Genomic DNA, 21,168 nt, shown 5'->3' with positions numbered 1-21,168 from the left:
CTTATTTTTGAACATCCACATTTGAAAGCTTCCTCCTAAACAATACAAACAGGTAATTTCACTAATCTGAAGGTACTGTGCATTTTTAACAGCACCAAGGCATACTGAAAATCAGAAACTCGAAACCTTTTGGATGCATTGATTTTTTTAACCCTTAGTTCTGAAGACTCTTTGGCCAACAATGAAAATGGACTATTTACTTCCATATACTACTTATTTAAACTTTCAGCTCTTATGCGTTTATCTGCTGCAAAGAAAAGAACAGCCATTTCTGCTGCAGAAAAGTGAGCACATTCACCTGAAATAGGGTGTTTGTTTCTAAACACTGCTAAGTCCTCTATGTTCTACAGGTGGTTGAGGGCTAGCTGAAGCCTAGGAATGGCTGCTGAAACTCAGCGATGTTAAATCACAACTCTCAAACAAGAGGACCTGTGATGTTCAGCAAGAATCCAGCATTCTCTCTAGCTGGAAGCTTTAGTTTGTTTCTATGACTGCCACTTCCTAAAGAAAGCAAGAACACAATTGCCTCATTATCTCCACATCTTTTTCAAATCTGGCCAGCGCTTCTTCAAAGTTAAACATGTTGTGTGGAGAAGGACAGCAGGACTGAGACCAGTAGGACAGTGCAATCCTTGTTTCTTTAACAGAGCAGGCCAAGAGCAGGAAGGAGCTCAAGACAACCTACTGCCTCTATACACTACTCCAAAGGTACCATCACCTGACCTGGTACAGTTCCTTGGAGTCTTGTTACACCCAGACAGAAGGCAGAAATTTTCTTTACAGGAATAGTGAGCAGTCCTCAGCCCCAGATCCCCCAGGAGACCTCCAGGGACAGGATTCCCTTTTACCTCTCCTCTGGGACAGAGGGATCTCGCTCAGACTCTGCAAGGATGGCATCAGCCCCTGCAAGGTCTCAGGCAGTTAGAAATGTTTTGCCAGGAGACAGTTATGGAAGCCCTGGATTTCTCGTTCTGTGCTTTGAAGGACACAAAAGTAAGAGATTCATCAAAAGGCAGCTTCTTAGCCAAGTACACTTCCTGTATTTGGTCAAGCCCACCTTAAGTCTTGGACTCAAGCTCAAGACTACAAAGAACTAAAGGAACTATAATGCGAGACATCAAAATAGGTCTCAAACTTACTCAAATTCATATAATAAATTTAGAGTCTACATCACATTTTTAAGCTGTTGCAAGTAAAGGAATCCAATAGAAAACTCTGAGGAGCTGGTTTCTAAGCCTTCAACTAAGGAACAAAGAGCCTCAAAGCATGAGGCATTCCCCTTCAAACAGGCCTCAGCTACGTCAAAGAGAAGCAGCTGCTTCTGCTACAGCATTTTCTATGTTATTTTCAACACTACAGGAAGGTGGGGTTTTTTGGTTCTGTTTTCTAATTACAACAAGCACCAAAGATGTTGGACTCCAGCTTTGTTTTTAACAAAGCAAAGGGCAGATGGTGCTGGAAAGCACATTCCTGTATTAAATACCCTCAGCATCCCTGCTCAGCTTAGGTCTGGAGATTACAGCCATCCCGCCTGCCCTGCCTAGTCAGAATTTTCTGCCATGGGATAGTTTCAGCTGATTATGTTCCTTAAATATCTGCCTTCCCAGAGAATCAGTAAGAACTGATCTTTCTTCACAGTCCACTGAAATACTCTATCCAGCCACAGGCACTCCAGGGCAGAGCAATTTGCAGTGATTCACCTTGAATTTTAGAATTAGCATGCTCCAATGAAGGGTATCAAGCTGTAAAATCTTACTGCATATTGCAGTCAGACACTACAATAAGTAGTACAGAGAAAACACTATGACAAAAGAAAAAAGTTAAATTTATTATTTTAGTTCCCCTCTGTATTTTCCTTGTCCTTCATCTGTACTTGGACCTCTCTTTGTCTTTTGATTTCTTAGGACTTCTGCTTCTGTCTGCTTTTTTATCCCAGTCTCTTCCTCGGCTGTCTTCTCTGTATTTGTCTTTTTGTCTGCTGTAAGAGTAATCTCTCTCCTGAGAACGGCTGCGGCTCCGATGCCTGTCCTTCTTCTCACTCTTGGTCCTCTCCCTGCAGCGGTCTTCGTGCTTCCGGTCAGAGTCCTGCCAAAGGAATTGGACAGAAATGCAGTTACAAACAAGAGGGGAAAACACACAGAGGCATGAAGAGAACTAGAGAAAACTTGAGCATGGCTGGTTCCTTAGCTACAGCTGGTAGTACCTTAGAGAGATTCACATCCATGATGACTTGAAGAAGGTAACACAAAAATACCTCACTGAAACCATCTGAAGAAGTAAGTTTACAGGTAAGTTTCTGTCAGTGTTTATGGAAAAAAGCATGGCTGTCAGGTATGCTTCTTGTACTGCCTAAGGAGATTTAGCAAAACTGGTTATATCGGGGATTCCATTCAGATGGATATTATCAAACTCTTCACAAGCATCAAACATGTCTGTAAGCTAGATTTGGATTTATTATTTTTTTACCTAAGCAATGCAAATATTTCCGTAAGTTTTGGTTCAAGCCCCACAGGCATTCCAGTGCTATGCAGATGGATAATATATTTTAAGACCTACCTATAATAGTTCTTAATGGCCTAAATTCTAGGCTTCAGCAAAATGAACAACCTGACAGTTTAGTATCACTATATGTGCTAACAGAGAGATACAGTTTTATGGGATTTTAATAATAATACAGTTAAGCACAGACCAACATGAGTTAAGAAGAATGTCTTCGTTAAATCACATAGTATTTCTTTCCTCATTTCAGATATTATTTTTCTTAGGATATACCATGACAGCAGCCTTCACAACTGTATGGTTAAAACCTACACTCCATGTACCAACAAGCAAACTTCATTTATTTAAAACAATGGTGAAAAAAACTCTACTTTAAACAGAGATTTTATGCAGAAAGTCAGTGACTGGGGTGGTTCCCAGAGCAAACACCACCTTTAGAATGACATTGATAATGCTGAAAGTATTGGGGTTACAATAAGCAACACAAACCCTCTGGATAGACAGACACACATATAATCATAGGTTTGATCTGTAACAAAAACATTCTGCTACTGCTGGGTACAGTAATCTCATTGGTGGCCAAATGCCTATTCCACATCTTTACTGGACTTAATTTCAGTACAGATTTTAAAATCTGGATCCACCAAAGAGTCTCAGTGATGCTTCTAGCAACTTGTAAGAGTTTTGTCCATCGACTCTCAAAATGATGCAGAGCCATACTACTACTCTTGTACCCAAAAGCCTCATTCTCCATATGTTTGAAAAAGGCAATAGGTTTCAAGCCCCTCGGTGACAAGTTCTGAGTAAACATCAGACAATGGACATGCTAGTGGAGGGGTAGACAGGAGCAAGACAAAAAATAACGGCCAGAAAACCAAATGGTGGGCTTGGTGTATGGCTGCTTTCTAACTGGTTTGTTGGTGGAGTTTCCTCCCAGAACATGGGAGAAACAGGAGAAAAGCCGGGCAGCACTCAGTTGGACAATCTACCAAGTAAACACTGAAGACAACGCTACTGGCCAACTGGGGACAGGGAACAGGTTAGTGAACATTTCAAACTACAGATAAATGGCCCAAGCTGAATGCCACAGAAAAGGACAACTTGCTGAAAGGTTTAGAAGTCATACAAGCATTGAGTTGTATGCCAACACTGATCTTCACAAAAGCATTTAACGTACAGGTATTCAGGGCAAGTCTGAAAGTGACACAACAAAGTCACCACAGTAGCTAATATGATCACAATGTAAAGGAAAAAAAGTGCAATTTGAATTAATAGAATGAATTGCATCTTTATTTCTTGCTAGCATAAGTTACATTTCCCCTTTTATAAGATTTTTCATTTTAAAGTCTTTGGCGTAGAAAAAGGTCAGTTTTTAAAACACACTAAATTACTAAAAATGATGGTATTTTGAAACCAAATTTTTATGCCCAAAAGCCAAAAACACGTCTTGGAAGAGGAAGAAAAAGATTCGTACTTAAAAACAGGCTCTCTCTTACTGCTGAAATTTTTATCTCTCAATGCAGGATCACAGCCTCTCATCAGTCAATGAATACGTGATGATCACCCGAATTCTAAATCCAGCACTGTGCTGGAACAGACATGAGGAATGAAATAATGAAAGAGGGAAAGATGCTTCTCTGGAAGTTCATGGCTGATTTTGCCAAAAGTAGTAACTGCCTAACAGCAGTCCCAGGTGAAATAGCTAGAAATATCCTGGCCACGGAAGTAAAATGCATATGTCATCTCTTCAATACATTAAACACAGTAGTTAAAGGTTAAAAGGAGCAAACAAATAGAGAGAGCCTTTTCTGGGGGCAGATTTTGATAAAACTTGACCCTGAATATGAAGGGAACAGTGTCCAATAAGCAGTAAAAGCAGGAAATCAAAACCAGAAAAATCAGTACCTCTGCCAAAACCATGCACTACAGAAATCTGAAATAGGGAAGTCCCTATGTCTTGCAAAAATCTACTGGGTAGGCCTCACAGATCCAGTTCTTTTAAAAAATAAAATCCAAGAGAAAACAGAGAAAACTGGAAGGTGAACAAAGTCATAATACAAATCTCAGGCGGAAGTATGTCCTGTATTCAAAAAAACCCTACCAAATCCTATTCACAAACCCACACGGCAGTCCACCCTCCTGCCCCAGACCCACATCCTGTTACTTACTAAAAGCAAGCCACAGCACCCTACCTCTTCTACCCATGGAATGAAGTCAAACAGCACAAGACTCAAAAATATATTCTTGAAACATCAACACAGAGGCTGAAGATTCAGGAAATGGGTATCAGACTAAGAAAAGAATGAGTCAAAATATACTAAAGAAAAAAAGTAACACCAGCAAGAGAACAGAAAAACAACTCAACATCATGGAAACTATTGAGAAAATAAAACCCCTTCAAGTCATAGCTAGAGTTGATAGCACAAACTGCAGCTCCAGTTGCCAGAACTTCCCATTATAAGCCCCATATCTCTCTTAATTAAAATCTCTGCCACACTATGGACTCATGGTAGAAGTTTCTGTATGGCTACTGTGGTCTTTGGCTGATGAGTTGTGGAAGGTCTGCTGCTGTTTTATTTTTAAGTTCTTACCTCAAATAGATTCAGTGATTTACAAAATGGGTAAGGGGAGAATGCTTTGTTTGCCTATACTAAAAATATAGGCAAATAGGCATTCACTAGAATATAGGCATTCACTAAAAAGTTTCCATGCTGCTATGCTTTGTGTTGGACTCAATATTCTTCCTGAATATATTGCACCTCAGGAACATACCTGCTTCCCCTTAGTTTCACATATTATGCCCAAAGTATGAATAGTAAAAAATAAAACAAAACTACAATTTTGTATATGCTAAGCAGGATTTGTCACCTAAGATAGCTGCAGATTTCACTAGGGAGGGCATGCCCAAAATACTGAGTCTGTGTGAGACTGAGTACATACTGCTAACTATATGCATACTGTACAGTACACAATAACAAGGACATTCAAATCCAGAGAGAAAAATCCTTCCCAGAAATTAATTTTCACAGCTCCAAGAGGGAATTGTGATGCTTGCCATCAGAGAATAGAAGTAAGCCTCCATCTGTGATTTCGAGCCTAAGAAAGCTAAACTCCTTACAGCAAAATGGGTAAAGGTGACTAAGAGAAGAAAGCTGTGGGAAAGAAGACACCAGAACCCAGCAGCAGCAGATTACAAGAACAAACCACATCAGGAGCAGGTGACTAAATCACAAAAAGATACACATAAACACAGAGGAGATCACATAGACAAGCATTAGAAAATGCTCTTTTCCAGAACTTGAAAATAGCACTAAGAATCCCTCTGTTCTCATTCATGTTTCTGTGCTATGAAATCTCATAATCCATTTACAACAATTAGAACAGATGTAAAAACCTACTGCTGCCAGCACTTGTGCCACCTGCAGGGGTGAAGGCTTCTAAATGATTTTAAAATGTTCTCTGCTGATAATGCATAACCAGCCAGTCCCATGGGTGCAGCTCCTGAACCATCAGGAACAAAGACTGCCACGAAAAACACCTGTTTCAAGAAGTCTAAAGCAACATTTTCAATCAGACAGGAGAAAGTCTAAACCAACATTAGTTTACACCTCTTGTACGCACACACTGCAGTCAGGACTTCACTTACCTGAACAAGCCCCTCCCCTCCACTCAAAGGAACCTGACTGAATTAGTGCAGTGACAAAAAGACTGGGTCCATGAATGAGCAATAGGGCTCCCTGCTGGCACTGAAAGATTTTAATTGCTGATGTTCATGAGAAAAACAATTTTCAAGCATCTCAGCAAGAAGTGATGCATAAGAACAGAATCATGTATGCTTTGTGTACACAAAACTTTCAGCAGCACTCAAAACTCAGGATGGGACAATAGCCTTATTTGCTGTGGCTGAAACTTTTTCACTTTCTGCAAAGATGCTAGAGACAGCTTTGTTCTCACTCATAAAGTTTGCACTGTTAAAATACTGGGGTTTGTTTTTTTTCTTTTCCAGTTTAGCTCAATTCTTCCTAATGCTCACTTCAGTGGTGGTTAACACACCACTTTCTCACTGCAGACTTTGTTTCCACAAAACACCATATCTTCAGCATCCCAAGCTCACAGAAATGTGGGAATGCTGTCCTGACAGGCTGCAGTGGAACTAATGAATGACAGAATTACTGTCTCCTGGTGCTGTCCTCCACAGCCCCATAGGCTTGCACATTTCAGATGCAAGCAAACCCACATGCAGATTTTACACAAACACTTCCAAAACAGTTAAGGACAAATACAAAAAGATAATGTAAAGATAATGTAATTGTGCTCCCAACTCCACATAGGAAAAACCCAACATATTATGGTCTGGCAAGAAAATGAGACATAGTCTACAGTCATGAAATACTATTAACTACTACTTTATGACTGGGAATATGTGAACAACCGGTTCAAAGTGCTGAAGATCCCCTACTTTATGAGAGGCTACACTGCCTCTTCAGGATGTTTTGGCAAAAAACCATCTAGGCCTGCCAAGCTACAAAAGTCCATGAGGAAACCCTCTTTCATAATCAAATATTAACATCAGCCTTCTGTAAGTTTACAGCTGCTGTATGCTACACAGGACTTTGCACACCGTGTCCTTATTCAATATCACACTCTCTTCCTGGCTTCTTTTATGAGGAAAACAATGAACAGCTATAAAGTTAATGCATGAAGAGTCACGTACCTTAGATTTTTTGGTCCTCTTGTCATCATCTTCGTCTTCAGAGTGGTGGTGCTTTTTCTTTTTCTGTTTTTTAGCCAAGTGTGACTGACTTGTGTGAGACTCTTCTACATCTTCATCTAGCACAAGGTCATACTTGGCACTGATGGTGCTGGTTAAGGACAGATCTGTTTCCCAATATCAGTAAGGAGCAGAACACAACAGCCTGGGAAGAAAAGCCCTGTTTATCTAACGAGAGTTTACCAAGACCTAACAAACACATAGTTCAGTCAGAACACAGCGGTACATATTGAAAAAAAAATCAGCTGCTGTGCCAAAATGGCTGAAGTCTGTCCTGTCAAGACAGCTAGGCTGCTTTCTCCTTTCTTTCCTACCTGTGGATATCTGAACAACCTGTGGTGCTTTCTCTCATGCTAACCACAAGCAAAGTATAATAGAGAATTATTTAATTACTAGAACGGTCTCATTTTGGATGCAGAAGGTCCTCTCTGAAACTACTTAAGATCTCTGTTATGCCATATGTCATTCCAGGGCTGTGGACTAGGAACATTATTCACCTGCATACAACATGGAAGTGAAACAGCACATTTTGATTTGACTAAATTCACCAAAGTGAAAACCACAAAATATTAAATTCCATCTCAAACACCAAATGGTTATATGAGCTAGAAGGGAAACATCCATTTGGCAAGCTTTAAAAATAAAAAGTTTTTTTCCAGGCTGTTTTCATAAATTCTACTTAATTCAAAAAGTACCTTTGACCAGAAAAGGATACTCTTGCTTTGGTTTTATCTTTTTTTTCAGGGCAAATTTTGAAGGTTTGTCACGTTCCTTCTCATAGTCCTTGAAATCTTCTTTGGTATACCGCCCACCTGTTCACAAAAAAATACGTTCATTTCACTCTAACCACAAACACAACCAACACCCACAACTAACATTAAGTTCTGATGATGATTTAGGGGCTCTTTATAACCACAGAGAGCTCCAGAGCAGGCTACAGTTCCAGAAATACTGACATCTGCATAACAGAGTAGAAGAGAGCAGGACAAATTGTGATGTTCTGCCCTTCTCTTGCTTGCAGATTCTATTAAACAACACCCAGATTTCTGCCCATTCACATCCAGTGGACATAACACATAAAGAGGGATCACAAAGCAGGATTCAGCAACTGGCTTAGTCTCACTTCTATTACAGGCCCTATATCACACTACTTAAAATTCTGTTACCAACAGACTGTTCTCATTATTAAATGATTTTTTGCTCTGGTCTACACGGAGGGAAACCTCTGAGACAGCTACAGCTCAAGAATTCAAACGGAAGACTATGACAAAAAATGTTCGCGTCCAGATTTAAAGAGGGGCACGATGGATTTGGCTTCCACTCACTGAAGCACCAATGCACGGATCAACGAACTACGGCACCGTGCTGCCCTCTCACGGCCACGCTTAAAACTGCAACGTTCACTGGCCAGGCCAGAAACCACCACCGAGGATGGAAGGTCATTCTCTGGGTACCATATAAGCACAAGACGACAATACAGTTAGCTTTCCAGTATTTTGGACAATTTAGAGCTCAGGTAAAGTTCCCCACGCAGGCAGTCAATACAGGATGCACTATGGCACCCGGTATAGACAGAATACAGAGTCATCTCAGCTCTGTGCTGGACAAGTTCCACTATCTCAGTGTTCATGGCCACAACCCTACCTGGAGAAACTGCACGCCAGCAGAGGGCTGACTGCATTTTTATAAGATCACACACAAGACTGTCAACAATGCAATGCACAGACACCTCTCCAACTCCAGTGTTTTTCTCATGCCCTCAGTATTCAAATAACCACTGCATCCACCTCTTCTACCACCCTTTTCCTCCCAAAATATCCTCAAACTCCTGAAATGGGGTTTTTGTAACATACAATCTGTCATGCAGTATGTTTGACCTACAGGAGATGAAGAGCAGAAATCCCTGGCCTGAAAACTGACTTTTTCTTGTATGCACCTGGCTGTTGTATAGTGAATAAAGAAACTAGAAAATAACAATGTATTGGCATATTATTTTGCTAACAAGTAATATATACAAAAAAAATCATGTCCAAAATTTGAGAAGAAAAGAATGTTTAGTGGCAAAATTACATTGGCTAAAAAGGCAATCAGTGGCAATGCAATGTTAATATAACAGTAGGAAGCCCTTCTACTTTTTCTTATGAAACAAATGAAGGGAAGAACTAACAACTGTCTTTGCTCTATTTATTACAGTACCAGGAACATTTATATGCTTGAAGATGAGATGACTTAAACTCCTAACTCTTTATATAATGCTTAGTTTAGAAGTCATGGCTTATTAAGCTACGAGGATCAAAGAATTGCAAATATACCTACCTTTTCCCTTCCATTTAATCTTTGCAACAGACTGGCTAAAATCCACATGTATCCGTCTGTCATCTATCAACACATTGTCCATTTTGAAGTAGGCTTTCTCACAGTCTTCCTCCTGACATGAACCAGGAAAATCTTGAGTCATGATTATTTTATAGGAATATTCACAGAAAAGCTCAAACACAAATTCAACTGCTTAGTGGCATACATTTCTTTCTGAAATTCCCTAAAGCATCATCTTGAATTGCACCATTTCAAAAGAAATAGTTATGCTTTCTCTGAATATCAGCATTTCAATTCCCAATTCTTCAGTTCATTTCAGTATTTTAAAAAATTGCCAATCCAGCTACATGTTTAGCACATGTAATACACTCAAGAAAAAAAAAAGGAAAACAGAACAACTGAATAAAGTTCCATTTTAACTACATAAGTAATCCAAAGAAATGTGAGACCATTTTCCAGTGTTGTCCTCACAGATGAGAGATACCAGGACACATAAAGCTATGCACCACCTAGAGAACTATTGCCATCCATCTCACAGTAAGGGCAGTGTGTTGACACAGCGGGTATCATTTACAAGCTCAGAAGAGAAAACCATTGTACACATGGATCCATCTTATTCCATACACCCTCCTTTCTTTATGCTGCATGCTCCTAGCATTCCTTTCTTCAACTCTTCCAAGACTTAATGCACTCTGGGGAGAAAAAGGGCCTGATCCCCTCCCACGGGTTTCAAGACAGTCTAAGCACATTTTTGTACTGGCTGCTCAAACAGAGGCAGACTTACATGCTTGCCTCATTTAGGACCTACAACTTCTATAACTAAGTTATAGTTTCTCTCAGTAAGAGAAAATATTAGCTATTCCACACTTGAAGATGTGTTTTTCCTAAAGGGGCTTTTACAAGCAGGATCTACATACAGTTTATATCTAAAACCCATACCTTTTCAAACTCAATGAAAGCATAACAAAGAGATTCACCAGTCTTCCAGTCTCGGATCACTTCACAACTGAAAAAATGACAGGAAATTAAAATGTCAACACTGTTGGAGCAAAAAATGTAGGGTAGGAAAGCACTGCTTAAAAGGGAGAGTAGGTGTTGAAAAAAATAACCCAAAAAAACCCAACCCACAAAAAACCTAAACACCTTGAAGGTATTAAAACACCTGAGACCCCCTACTGCAAGAAAAAAATGCATGAGACATTGCTTTGAGCAATTATACTGAACTTACATGTGGTTACCATGAAGCACAAAACTAGAGATTAATTTCTAATCAATGAAACAAAACATATTTTCCAACATTACTGTTTGTTTTTAATTTTTTGCTTTTCACTAATGCAAGACCAGAAATTTCACATTCTGTTTTCTCTGTCATTTTAAGCAAAAGTTTAAACAAATATCCTGTGACAAACTTTCTCTTCTTAGCAAGCACCTCTTCAGCAGCCCAACTTTTTATCATGCAGGTCACTGGGCAAAATAAGAAGCCTGACAGTATTAAGTAAGTAGTGCACATGGGAAGAATATAGTATTGTATCAGTATTGCACAACTCTTGTACTGGAGGTAAGAATTCTGACTACAGGATGCTGGAGGAGGGCACACAGGCAACAAGGGCAGGATATGTGGCATTAAGGTGAGAACAATGCGAGACATGTAGAGAGAAAGTGACAAATCAGGATCCACAATCAAAAGATGATCAAAGCTGAAAGAAAAAAGAATCTCTGGGGGAGGGAAGAAAAAAAGTAAACTGTAAGGCTATTCAGACAAACTACAGGAATTCTTTGCAGCAGAAGGCAGAATGATTTTGTGCAAGAACCCTCCTTCATGGATTATTCAGAGAACCTATCTGAAAGTGGAAGGACTGCAGAAGAGTGACAACTCTGACAGAGGTACAAAAAATTAGAAATCCTTACAGCATAGAGAAATCATGCTGGAGTAGTAAGAGTGGCACACAATGCCAATTCCCCCCCCCCCACCACAGACAGTGTAGTTTAGGATCTAGAAGCCTGCAGACCTGTTGCCAGTACTGCACAAACTGCTAGAAACTCTAAGCAGAACAAACTTAGCATCCATCTGAATACACAGGGCCTACTCCAGACCACCTGAATAGACTTAAGTGAAATGCTCTAACAGAGTCAATATGCTCATGTGTGGTGATGATGATGATCCATTCAATGAAGTCTTTTGAAATCCCTCTGCAAATTCTAATAAACTCCTGCACCACAGGCTTTTGGGGAAAGTAAGCAGAAAGGGCATAAGGAACATCTCTGCATTGATAAACATGCAACAAGATAAGCATGGGTTGAACCTTAACTGTATATTGTAAAAAAAACCCCCAAAAACCCCAATGAAAAAAACAACTTTGGCATTCACTAGAAAGGGAGTTAAGAGTAAAACACAGAACAAAACTGTTCCACTATAAATCTGTAATTTCCTCTAAATTGCGAGCAGTTCGGATTCTGTCATCTTGAGATGAAAACAAAAGAACAGGAAAAGGACAAGAAAAGCAAAACAAGGTAATTAAGTCTCTGCTATGAAGAAGCACGACTATGTAGCTTAGTGCTCTTGGCAAGGAAAAAAAAAACTTTGGGGTGTAGGACAGAGGAATGTAGAAAAGCAGATTTCACTGCCCATCCGGTCTTTTGATAGCAGTACTATGAGGAATCAGCTGAAACTACTAGAAGCCAAGATCAAAACTGAGAAGGGCAGCAGGAATGAGGAACACCCTACAAGAAGTGTACCAGATGCCACAGATGTTTGGTGCTTTATCCCAAACCACAAATACTCCCAAAGGAAAGAAAAACCCAGAGACACTATCCAGCTCATTGAGCATCTGACATACAAACTGCTGAAGGGAGTGAGAGGACGGGGGCAAAGAGAAGTGCCACATGCCTTCTTGGTTCCTACACTTCCTTAGGCTTTCCTTAAAACCACTCCTGGGGACAGGATATTTATCTAGCTAGATCTGTCTTTGTATCCCCATTGTTGTGGTCTCTATCCAAACAGAGCATAAATCTCCTGAGACACCAGACTACTCCTTTACAGCCAAACCTAAACAGACTGGGAGGAATCAAGTACCATTTCAACCAAGAAGGTTTTCTCTTTTATCATAATTACCTTTTAATGGGACCAAATCGTGAAAATATTATCTCCAGGTCTTCACCTGTGGTCACAGGATTCAGTTTACAAACAAAAAGCACATTTTCTGGGGGCTTGATGTCTGCATCTGGCAAGTCTCCCACCTGGGATACGGAAAGAAGACATTCATCACTTTGGCCCAAAGCTCTCTATAGGTAGCACAGCACACTGGGAACACGTTTTTTGTGTGATCTCATATTCCTATCACAAAACCAAAACTTTATTAAATATTTTTGCTACTCAGTGTCACAAAAAAAAGTGTTTTCTATAGCACCTAAAATTTATTATTTATTTGCAATTCCACTGCTGGACTTCATGAAAATTCACAAATATGTTCTACTGTGCTTTTTCTGTTCTTAGCATAAAAACCAGACAGTTTCAAAAGGTGGAAGTGCACCCTTTTCGTCCCTCCGAATCTTCGGCAACATTGTGGCCAGATCTGGCTTGATCGTGGAATCAGTCTCTGCTGCAAACTGTTCACCATAAATTTGAATTTGGTAGTTGTAAGGAAGTGAGATGGATTCACTCATCTTTCAATGGTGTGTATTTTTTATTTACTTCTCCTTTTTTCTTAAAAAAAAAAAAAAAAGGACTTCAAAGCCTGACCTGTTACGCCTGTTACTATGGAGTTTACCACTGTATGCACTGGGAGGAGTTTGTCACATATTAGCTCAGCTCCCTCCCACACATGCTAAAACTTTTCCAGGACTGCAGGTATTCCAGCAGCATACTATGTCTGTTACATTTTTTAATTGGATGAATTTCCAGCAAGTTTTTAGAAAGCCTAGACTGGCCCATTCTGACAATGAAGTATCACTGGTTTTATCAGAAAACCACAACATGAGTACTCACGCTCAATCCTTTCATTGTACAACAGATATTTAATAGCAGATTCTGAAACATGACATCATCACCAGATAGGTAATTGCAAGATAAATAGTGCACATCCTCCTAGACTTAATAACATGCACAAACACAGGAATAACATCTAAAAGGTAAATACAGAAAGATGCTCACCATTTCCAAAAGAATTGCACGAGTTTTTGCTTCTTTTTCTGCCTGAAATTCCTCTATTTCATCTGCAGTCCGTCCTTTCATGTCATCAATTTCTTCATCTGCTCCTATTCTGCCACTCTGAAAAATGAAGGAAAAGGCTATTTATTACCAAGCCATGGCCAAAAACTCTTTCTCACTTTCCAACTATTACTTGGACAACCTCTTCCCTCACCCCTCAAGACATGAAAAATGCTTAAGCACTGTCTGCAGAACTGGGATTTCATTCTCTTCTTCCCACTTAGACTAGAACAAAAGAAAAAAGGAGATGATGTTATATTTCAGGCATTGTGAACTATTCTGAACTTCTGTGACTAGTCTGAACCATATTCAGTAAGGTATTCTAAATTCTTTCTATTTACCCACGCACTCAACATCTCACAAGTGTCAACTCACCAGGTAACTCCTGCCACAAATGAAGGTAAGGAACACTGCAAATATTTGTTGTGTCTAGCAAGACATTAAATAGAGCATAGCACAATAATAACTTTTTTTTAAATACATCTAGACCTGGGCAGGACTTGAGGTTAATTTTTTTTCTCCTCACCAGCACCTCTAGAATGCTGCCTTTCTTACAGACATTTCTATGCTAAAAGGTGCATCTTCAGACAGGCTATGAGCGAAAAAAAAACCTCAGTACAAGTCTTCACATCTCTATGCTGCTGCCAGTGAGCCATTAAATACCTTATTCTTAACATATCTGAAGGTACATCAGAGATCAACCATTGTGCACACATACTACGAAACCCTAATTTCAATCTTGTAATTGCATCTATTAAGGTTAAAAATAAACAATATTTTCTCTAGTTAATTAATTCTTTACTAGAAACAACTGTTACCATACAAGGGAATTATCTCACATACAATTTCTGTAACTGTATACCATGAGTAAATTATTAATAACTGCAATTATTTCTTATAAAATTCATTCTGTTTGAACAAATAGCCCACAGCAGTATGTGTGCCTGCACATATAACTCTAAGAATGACAAAGATTACTTCCACTGAAACACAACCTACTCACATTTAAAAGGAAAACAGCAGTAATCATTTTATTATTAATAAATGTTAGTTATATTTTGTCTTCTACCAGAGTATACAGAAAACCAGTAATACTAGTGCTGAATATTCTGAATGTTCTGCTTATCTACACTGTAAATAGTAACCTAAAATACAGCTTTCAAACACAACTCCACTGGAGCCACAGGGGAAAGCACCCAAGTCATGCTTTTATCCTTCTCTTGAAAGGTTAAGGAGCTGTATTTGATTAAGCACAGCAGTAGCCCCAAATAACTGACAAGCATTTGACATATCAGAACTCAAGCTGGCACAGAAGAAGAACACCTCCTGCATGAAAAAATGTGTAGCTCTTTTAGGACACAGATTTGAGACATAAAACCTTGAAGACTGATTTCTTATTTTGGCCAAATCTGTGCTGGACACTAATTTAGATAAACTTTTAAAATTATTTCCTCCAACACTCACATCAAGCTGTTCCTTTGTAGGTTCTGGTGAGCGATCAGGAACACACAAGCCAGGTGGGTCATCAAAGGGATCATCTAAAATTACTGTATGATTTATCCTTAGAGAAAACAAAGTCAAGATCAGCACCGGTTACATGCAAGTAAAACTTGGTTTAACCAACTAACAGCAAACCAGCCCCACTAAATCTCAGCTGTATCCCAAACAGCCAAATATCCTGTGTGCTTGTAAATTCTAGCACTGATGCTTTTGGAAGGGCAACATGGCTAAAGATTTTTGTACATACTTGTTTATTTAGCACTTGTTGATTTTGCCACTAATACTGGGGCGGGGGGGAAGCATTTAAGATAGCACATACAGGTCACCTGACATCACGATATTCATCTAGTTTCCAAAAGAAGGAAATTCAGTCAATAGTAATGTATTCCTCAAAAAGTAAAGTTAAAAGCAGCCACACCTGATATCTTGATATGGGATAAAATCCTTATCTACAAAGGTTTCATTAATTGTCTTCAATACATCCATGCCTTCTGTCACTTCTCCAAACACTGTATGTACACCATCAAGGTAATCCAGGTTTTCCCCTGTGGTAATGAGGAACTACAAAAGAAGATACAAAACTAGAAATAGTAAATAGAAAAGTTCTGTTTTTTTTTTTTTTTTATTACCCTAACACACTCTCACAAAATTCAGAGGGGGGGATAAATATCCTCTTCCCATTTTTGGTAGAAGATTGCTCTGAGAACATGGTGAGCCAATGTACAGCTCACAGTCACTGCCTGAGGAAACCTCCCTCTGCAGAAGCCTGTGGGTGCAGCTCACAGGACCCTTCTGTGAATTGGTAATGGGGCACAAGGGCACTGGAGGAGCAGACAGATCTCTGCTGGGGAGGTCTGGTGAGCAAGACCAGCAAAGGCTGTGACTGGCATCACAGCTGATGAAAGGGAGAGGACAGAAAGAGCAAGGCTACCCCTTGTGAGCTGAGCTCAAATCACCTGCTCACCCAGCAGCATTCAGCAGGTACTTCTTCATAAATTTGGCAAGAACTCCCTAGCACTATCTTTACCTAACTCCCACAGTACTACCTTTACCTACTATCTTTACATATTCTATCCAGACCTTTTCCCTTTCTTCCCACAAACCCTTGTCTCCTGAAAAACAGGATGCAGTAGCATTGAGAGAAGAACTAACATACACTGACTTAGATCAACTCGAACTGGCACTGTATCTTATAACAAATCAGATCTTTCACCTTAAGGCAAAAATGAAACTATGAAAATTTATACCAGTGAGAATTTAGTAACAAATTATATAGGGCACTTGGTAATGGAGGGAGGAAGAGGCAGATATGCACAAATAACAGGACACAACTGCTGCACCCACACCTTACAGTCTGACTGGTAACATCCCACTCCTCATTCTCTCCACAACACGGTTAAGGCTGGTTAGTAAGTGGTAAAGATTACACTAAGCTACACTATACTTGTAAGGCAACTCCATGGAGCTCCTTTCTGGAATTTTTCTCTCCCAAGGAAGAAGCTGCAGTAACGTTCCTGGGATCAGCATTCACTCTCACATGTCTGCACATACACTAGCAGGCTGCATCTTAAAAATAAATTCAAATGTCATCTCTTTTTCCTAAATACCCCAACCATGCCATTTTATATATACAATGCAGGGAAGCACCATAATTACCTGTATATTTTACAAGCTCTAGCTCGAATAAAACCCTACCTTTTTTTGAATTGTTCTTATTTTCAAAAATCCCTCTTTTTAAAAATTAAAATATATGGATATTAAAAGTGAGGCATTTTAATTCATAGAAGTGACAATGCACCTAAAATAATAATAGTTCAGAAATAATAGTGTTCTATGAGCTTTAAAAACAAAAAAAACCTTACAAAATAAGTAAAATTTACAAAACAAGTAAATAAGAATTTTTTACCTATAGCAAAATCTTTGTGCACATGAACAGCAAACAGAAAAAGACCACTTTCAAAAACTGTTTTTATATCAGCACTGGGGTAAAACTGCACTTTCAAGTAACCATACAGGAGAAACTGTGATAGGATTTCAATTTCCAAACTAACACAAAGTCATAACCAGAAAATATCAACATTATTTCAAAACTCAGTTTCCTTAATTTTTACTTCCATATAACTACAGAAATTTTCTTTCCTGACCATTTTATACATTAGCAAAATCACATCAAAGTATTAACATAGTGCTGACCTGTGATCCATGCTGATCACTGCCATTGTTCACCATTGACACAGTTCCCCTCTTCTTGTGTTTGATTCTTGGCACCTTTTCTGCCTCAAAAAATCTGGCTTGATCACCATACAGTTGACTAAAAAAACAAATATAACATATATGTTAAAAGAAAAAGGAATTTTTAAAAGTGAGCTAACCAAACATTTTAAAACTGTAAACAACATCTCAAAAAAATTTTACATTTCACATTTACATTAGGCCTTCAAATAAACCTATATTTTATATTGCACCCATGAAGATATTTATGGACCTGTATACTTCCACAATTTATATTACAAAGAACAACAAATTTTTCTCTGGCCATTTCACAGCGCCTTTTTTGGAGATGGGAAGGGTATACTTATATTTTTTTAAGTAATGTATATAACATTTTTCTGAGGCACAAATTAACTATACATTTTAAGTAGGTTCTGCAAAAATAAGTTATTCCACACTGTAAAAAAATGCAGTTATTTCCATTAAAAAATTATCTCCCAAGAAAAACAAAAAAGCAGTACATCTATGTGCAAAAATCATCATACAGACAAGACTACATACAGTAATCTGGGATATACAGGACATAGCAAATTTCTGCATTCTTATTAATTTTTTATGTCTAACCCTGCTATCACTATTTTGTCTCATTCCATGATGGCTGCATGATCAATAACCATATTTGCCCAAATGTAAGGACAGTGCTATGTTTAAACTCATTCTGCTAAGCAGGTGCTAGCCTCTATGAAGAGAGGATTCAAATTAAACTTTGCCTGCAAGAACAGAAACTCCAGTTCCATGGACTGGAGTTTTGTACCTGCTGTAATCAGGTACAATAGACAAACTGACGTTCTCCATGCTATTGCCAGACAGGATCTGACACTCTCTCATCACACTGTACAATTTGCCATAACAGTAATTCTTAGAAGACTTTAATCATATCAAAATAAACTTAATTTACTTGTGTGCAGAGACAGGCAAGCCTGGCGAGTTTACCTACCTAGACTTGCATCTGCTTAGCACAGGTACACTGCTTCCAGGACCCCTGGAGTGGTGATTCATGGATCCATGGGCTCCAGGTTTTGTATTTAAGAGTCTCTGACAGACTGACTTACAAAAGCAAACACTACTCTAGAAACACTGTCTCTGTTTCAACTGAACTCTTTTATCGCTGTATGTTGTGTTCCCCAGCATCTCCCCGGTAGTAAGTTCTGCTCTGTAACTTTGATTCTACTTTTAATAACTATTTCAAATGAATCATGCAGAACACACGCACTTTAACTCCATCCTATCTGTTTGAATGATTTCTTCAACTCTTGTCTCCATGACCACTGAAAACTTCCTGAACAATTAAGAAAAGCAATTTCCTTATAAACATCCAACGTGACTAAGACAAACTCAAGTAAGGGGATCACTTTCTTATACAAAGAGGAAATCAAGCATAGCCTCTATGCTTCACTCATGCTCAATTTAGTACATTTTGTTATAATATTAAATGTATTCACAATGCTAATTGATTGTCTTCTACAGAGCATTTGGTCATGATTCTTTTCTTACCAAACATAGTTATTTGCCAGCTTTTAGACAGAAATGTATGTACAAGTTGTTACCTGTAACTTCACTTCTAAGGTCAGAGACAGAACAATGTCCAGGAAAAAAGCAATGGATGGCCAAAGGCAGCATAGAAATTTAAAAGGTATCTAAGTATGAAAACCAAAGAAACTTATGCATCAACATTTTTATTTCTCACTAGCAATTCTGCCCCAAGAAAGCTGAAGACAATCTAACTGGAACTCCTTCTCCGTTACACAAATTCTTTGTTGAGATATATATAGAGAGATATATACATACGTATGTATCATTTTTATACATAAACACTTACCAAAATATGGATTCCCCTCCACGACCAGTTCCCATGGGGTCACCAGTTTGTATAATAAAATCCCTCTGTCACAAAGGAGAATACATAAGATATTGCTTTCATGTTTGTGAATTTACACCAACCAAAAAACAAGGAATTGAGAATACTCACCTGTACATTATAAATAAGACAATAATTGTAGTATTTGACTTTGCAGAGCTTGAGGAAATTCAGACAAGCTGCAAGAAATCATACCAACATTTATAAAGGAAACTCCAGATACAATAAGAATAGATATAACAGAGCCCTAGTTTAACGTGCTGAAAAGTGGTTTTGGAGCAGACTGTATCGAGACTTACCAGGGTACAACCTATAAACGCTGACAGAAATGCTCGAAAGAGGCGTAACACTTCCTCCCCTCCTACAAACCATCTCCGGCGATTCCAAGAGCCCTAAACATGGTCGGTTATGGAACATACTTTCTTCCCCCCTCCCCCGTTTATTTTCAAACATTTGAGAAAGAAGCTCACGGCAGCCCTTCGATTTAGCAGATATTACATTAGCGGCCGCAAAGCGCTGACTGCACTCCCCGGCCTCTGTCCCCAGCGAGGCCGCCACCCGCCCGCGCAAGGGAAAGCCGGTGCCGAGGGGGTCAGGGGCGAGCCCGGTGCCGGCGGGGCCAGGGAAAGCCGGTGCCAGCGGGCTCGGCTCGTACCGCGGGGCCGCTCCTCCGTGTACAGGTCGATGACCAGGTCGCCCACCGTGGTCTCCAGCAGCACCGCCATGGCCGCGCTCGGCACAGCCCGGCCCGCTCCGGGCCCGCGCCCCGCGCGCCCTCTGGCGGCGCGGAGGACCCCGCGGGGGATCCCTCAGGGGCGGGACGGGCCGAGCCCGCAGTCCTGAGGGCGCGCGCGGTGGAAAATGTGGAATGTGTAAAAAATTAAGGCAGGCTGTTCTTTGATCTGTAAGATCCTGGTATACTTTCTGACAGAACAATCCGGTTGGAAAAGACCTCCCTCTGAGATCGAGTCCAATCTGAGAGATAACTGGCACACGCAGTCGTCCCGTAAACACCCCCGTGGATGGGGAATCCACCATCTCCCAGGGCGGTCCTTAGCCCAGCCCATCCTCTTGTAAGCTACCAAGTCATTCTGAACTGTTGTGCCCGAGCACGAGAAGCTGGACTTAAAATCATGAAAACCTGGCAGACCCAAGCTGAGAGACATCAGACATCAGACCTTACTGCTGGGAGACATAATTCCCCCGTCTTCCTCACACAGCTGGTGACCATGATGCATCTAGTTAGTGACTGTAAAATCAATGAGGAGCAGGCATCAGCTAAGGACTGCAATAAGTGGAATCATCTAAAAAAGAAGATATTTTAATGTAATCCATCTGTTCAGTTATGGAAGGTGCATAGAAATAATGAGATTAACTTAATTCCAGTTCACTAAAAAGAGCTTCCCAAGCATCTGCTTTACTTAGTGCCCTTCTAGGTTGCTGTAAGGCCCCAAAAACCTTTCTCGAGGAGTGCAGGCAGTCCACTCAGTCTCTTGTGCCACATGTTGGTAAGAGCCACACATTACAAGAACAGGGACACTGCCAGCTTGTTGTTGAACTGAGCACCTCAGGTGCCCTGGAGCCCAGGGTGGTGGAAGAACCCTGACAGCAGAGGCACAGGAGATGTGCTGACACACTGAGGAGCTGTGCAGGGCACCTCTCACCCACAGAGCTGCCATCTGACACAGCTGATGCGTTCCAGCATGCTAGCAGGGCATAGCTGCTCGCAGCAAACACTACAAACCC

The 21,168-nt window shown here is 39.9% G+C and overlaps 1 protein-coding gene across 1 annotated transcript; it reads right to left on the bottom strand.

Moving 5' to 3' along the window:
• Positions 1-1,804: 1,804 nt before the first annotated feature.
• On the bottom strand, positions 1,805-20,205 carry PPIL4 (peptidylprolyl isomerase like 4). The gene is made up of 13 exons (XM_059841700.1): positions 20,078-20,205; positions 19,534-19,601; positions 19,384-19,448; positions 17,487-17,604; positions 15,712-15,854; positions 15,258-15,354; positions 13,737-13,853; positions 12,699-12,823; positions 10,526-10,592; positions 9,587-9,698; positions 7,986-8,082; positions 7,214-7,352; positions 1,805-2,085 (listed from the first exon to the last, which is right to left on the bottom strand). Exons 1-13 carry the CDS (start codon positions 20,145-20,147, stop codon positions 1,864-1,866), a joined length of 1,440 nt encoding a protein of 479 aa, XP_059697683.1. The 5' UTR covers positions 20,148-20,205; the 3' UTR covers positions 1,805-1,863.
• Positions 20,206-21,168: the final 963 nt, after the last annotated feature.

Source organism: Haemorhous mexicanus, chromosome 3 (genome assembly GCF_027477595.1).
Source record: "Haemorhous mexicanus isolate bHaeMex1 chromosome 3, bHaeMex1.pri, whole genome shotgun sequence".
In the NCBI taxonomy this organism is placed as follows: domain Eukaryota; kingdom Metazoa; phylum Chordata; class Aves; order Passeriformes; family Fringillidae; genus Haemorhous; species Haemorhous mexicanus.
Note: the sequence above shows the minus strand (reverse complement) of the source record. Positions and strands in the feature narration are given on the sequence as shown.

Coding starts and splice junctions, on each gene's coding strand:
- PPIL4 (XM_059841700.1), bottom strand. CDS start 20,147: ATGGCGGTGCTGCTGGAGACCACGGTGGGCGACCTGGTCATCGACCTG. Junction 15,355..15,711: donor ATCCCATATCAAGATATCAG/GTGTGGCTGCTT, acceptor GTTTTCTCTAAG/GATAAATCATACAGTAATTT. Junction 10,593..12,698: donor CGATTTGGTCCCATTAAAAG/GTAATTATGATA, acceptor TCATTTTTTCAG/TTGTGAAGTGATCCGAGACT.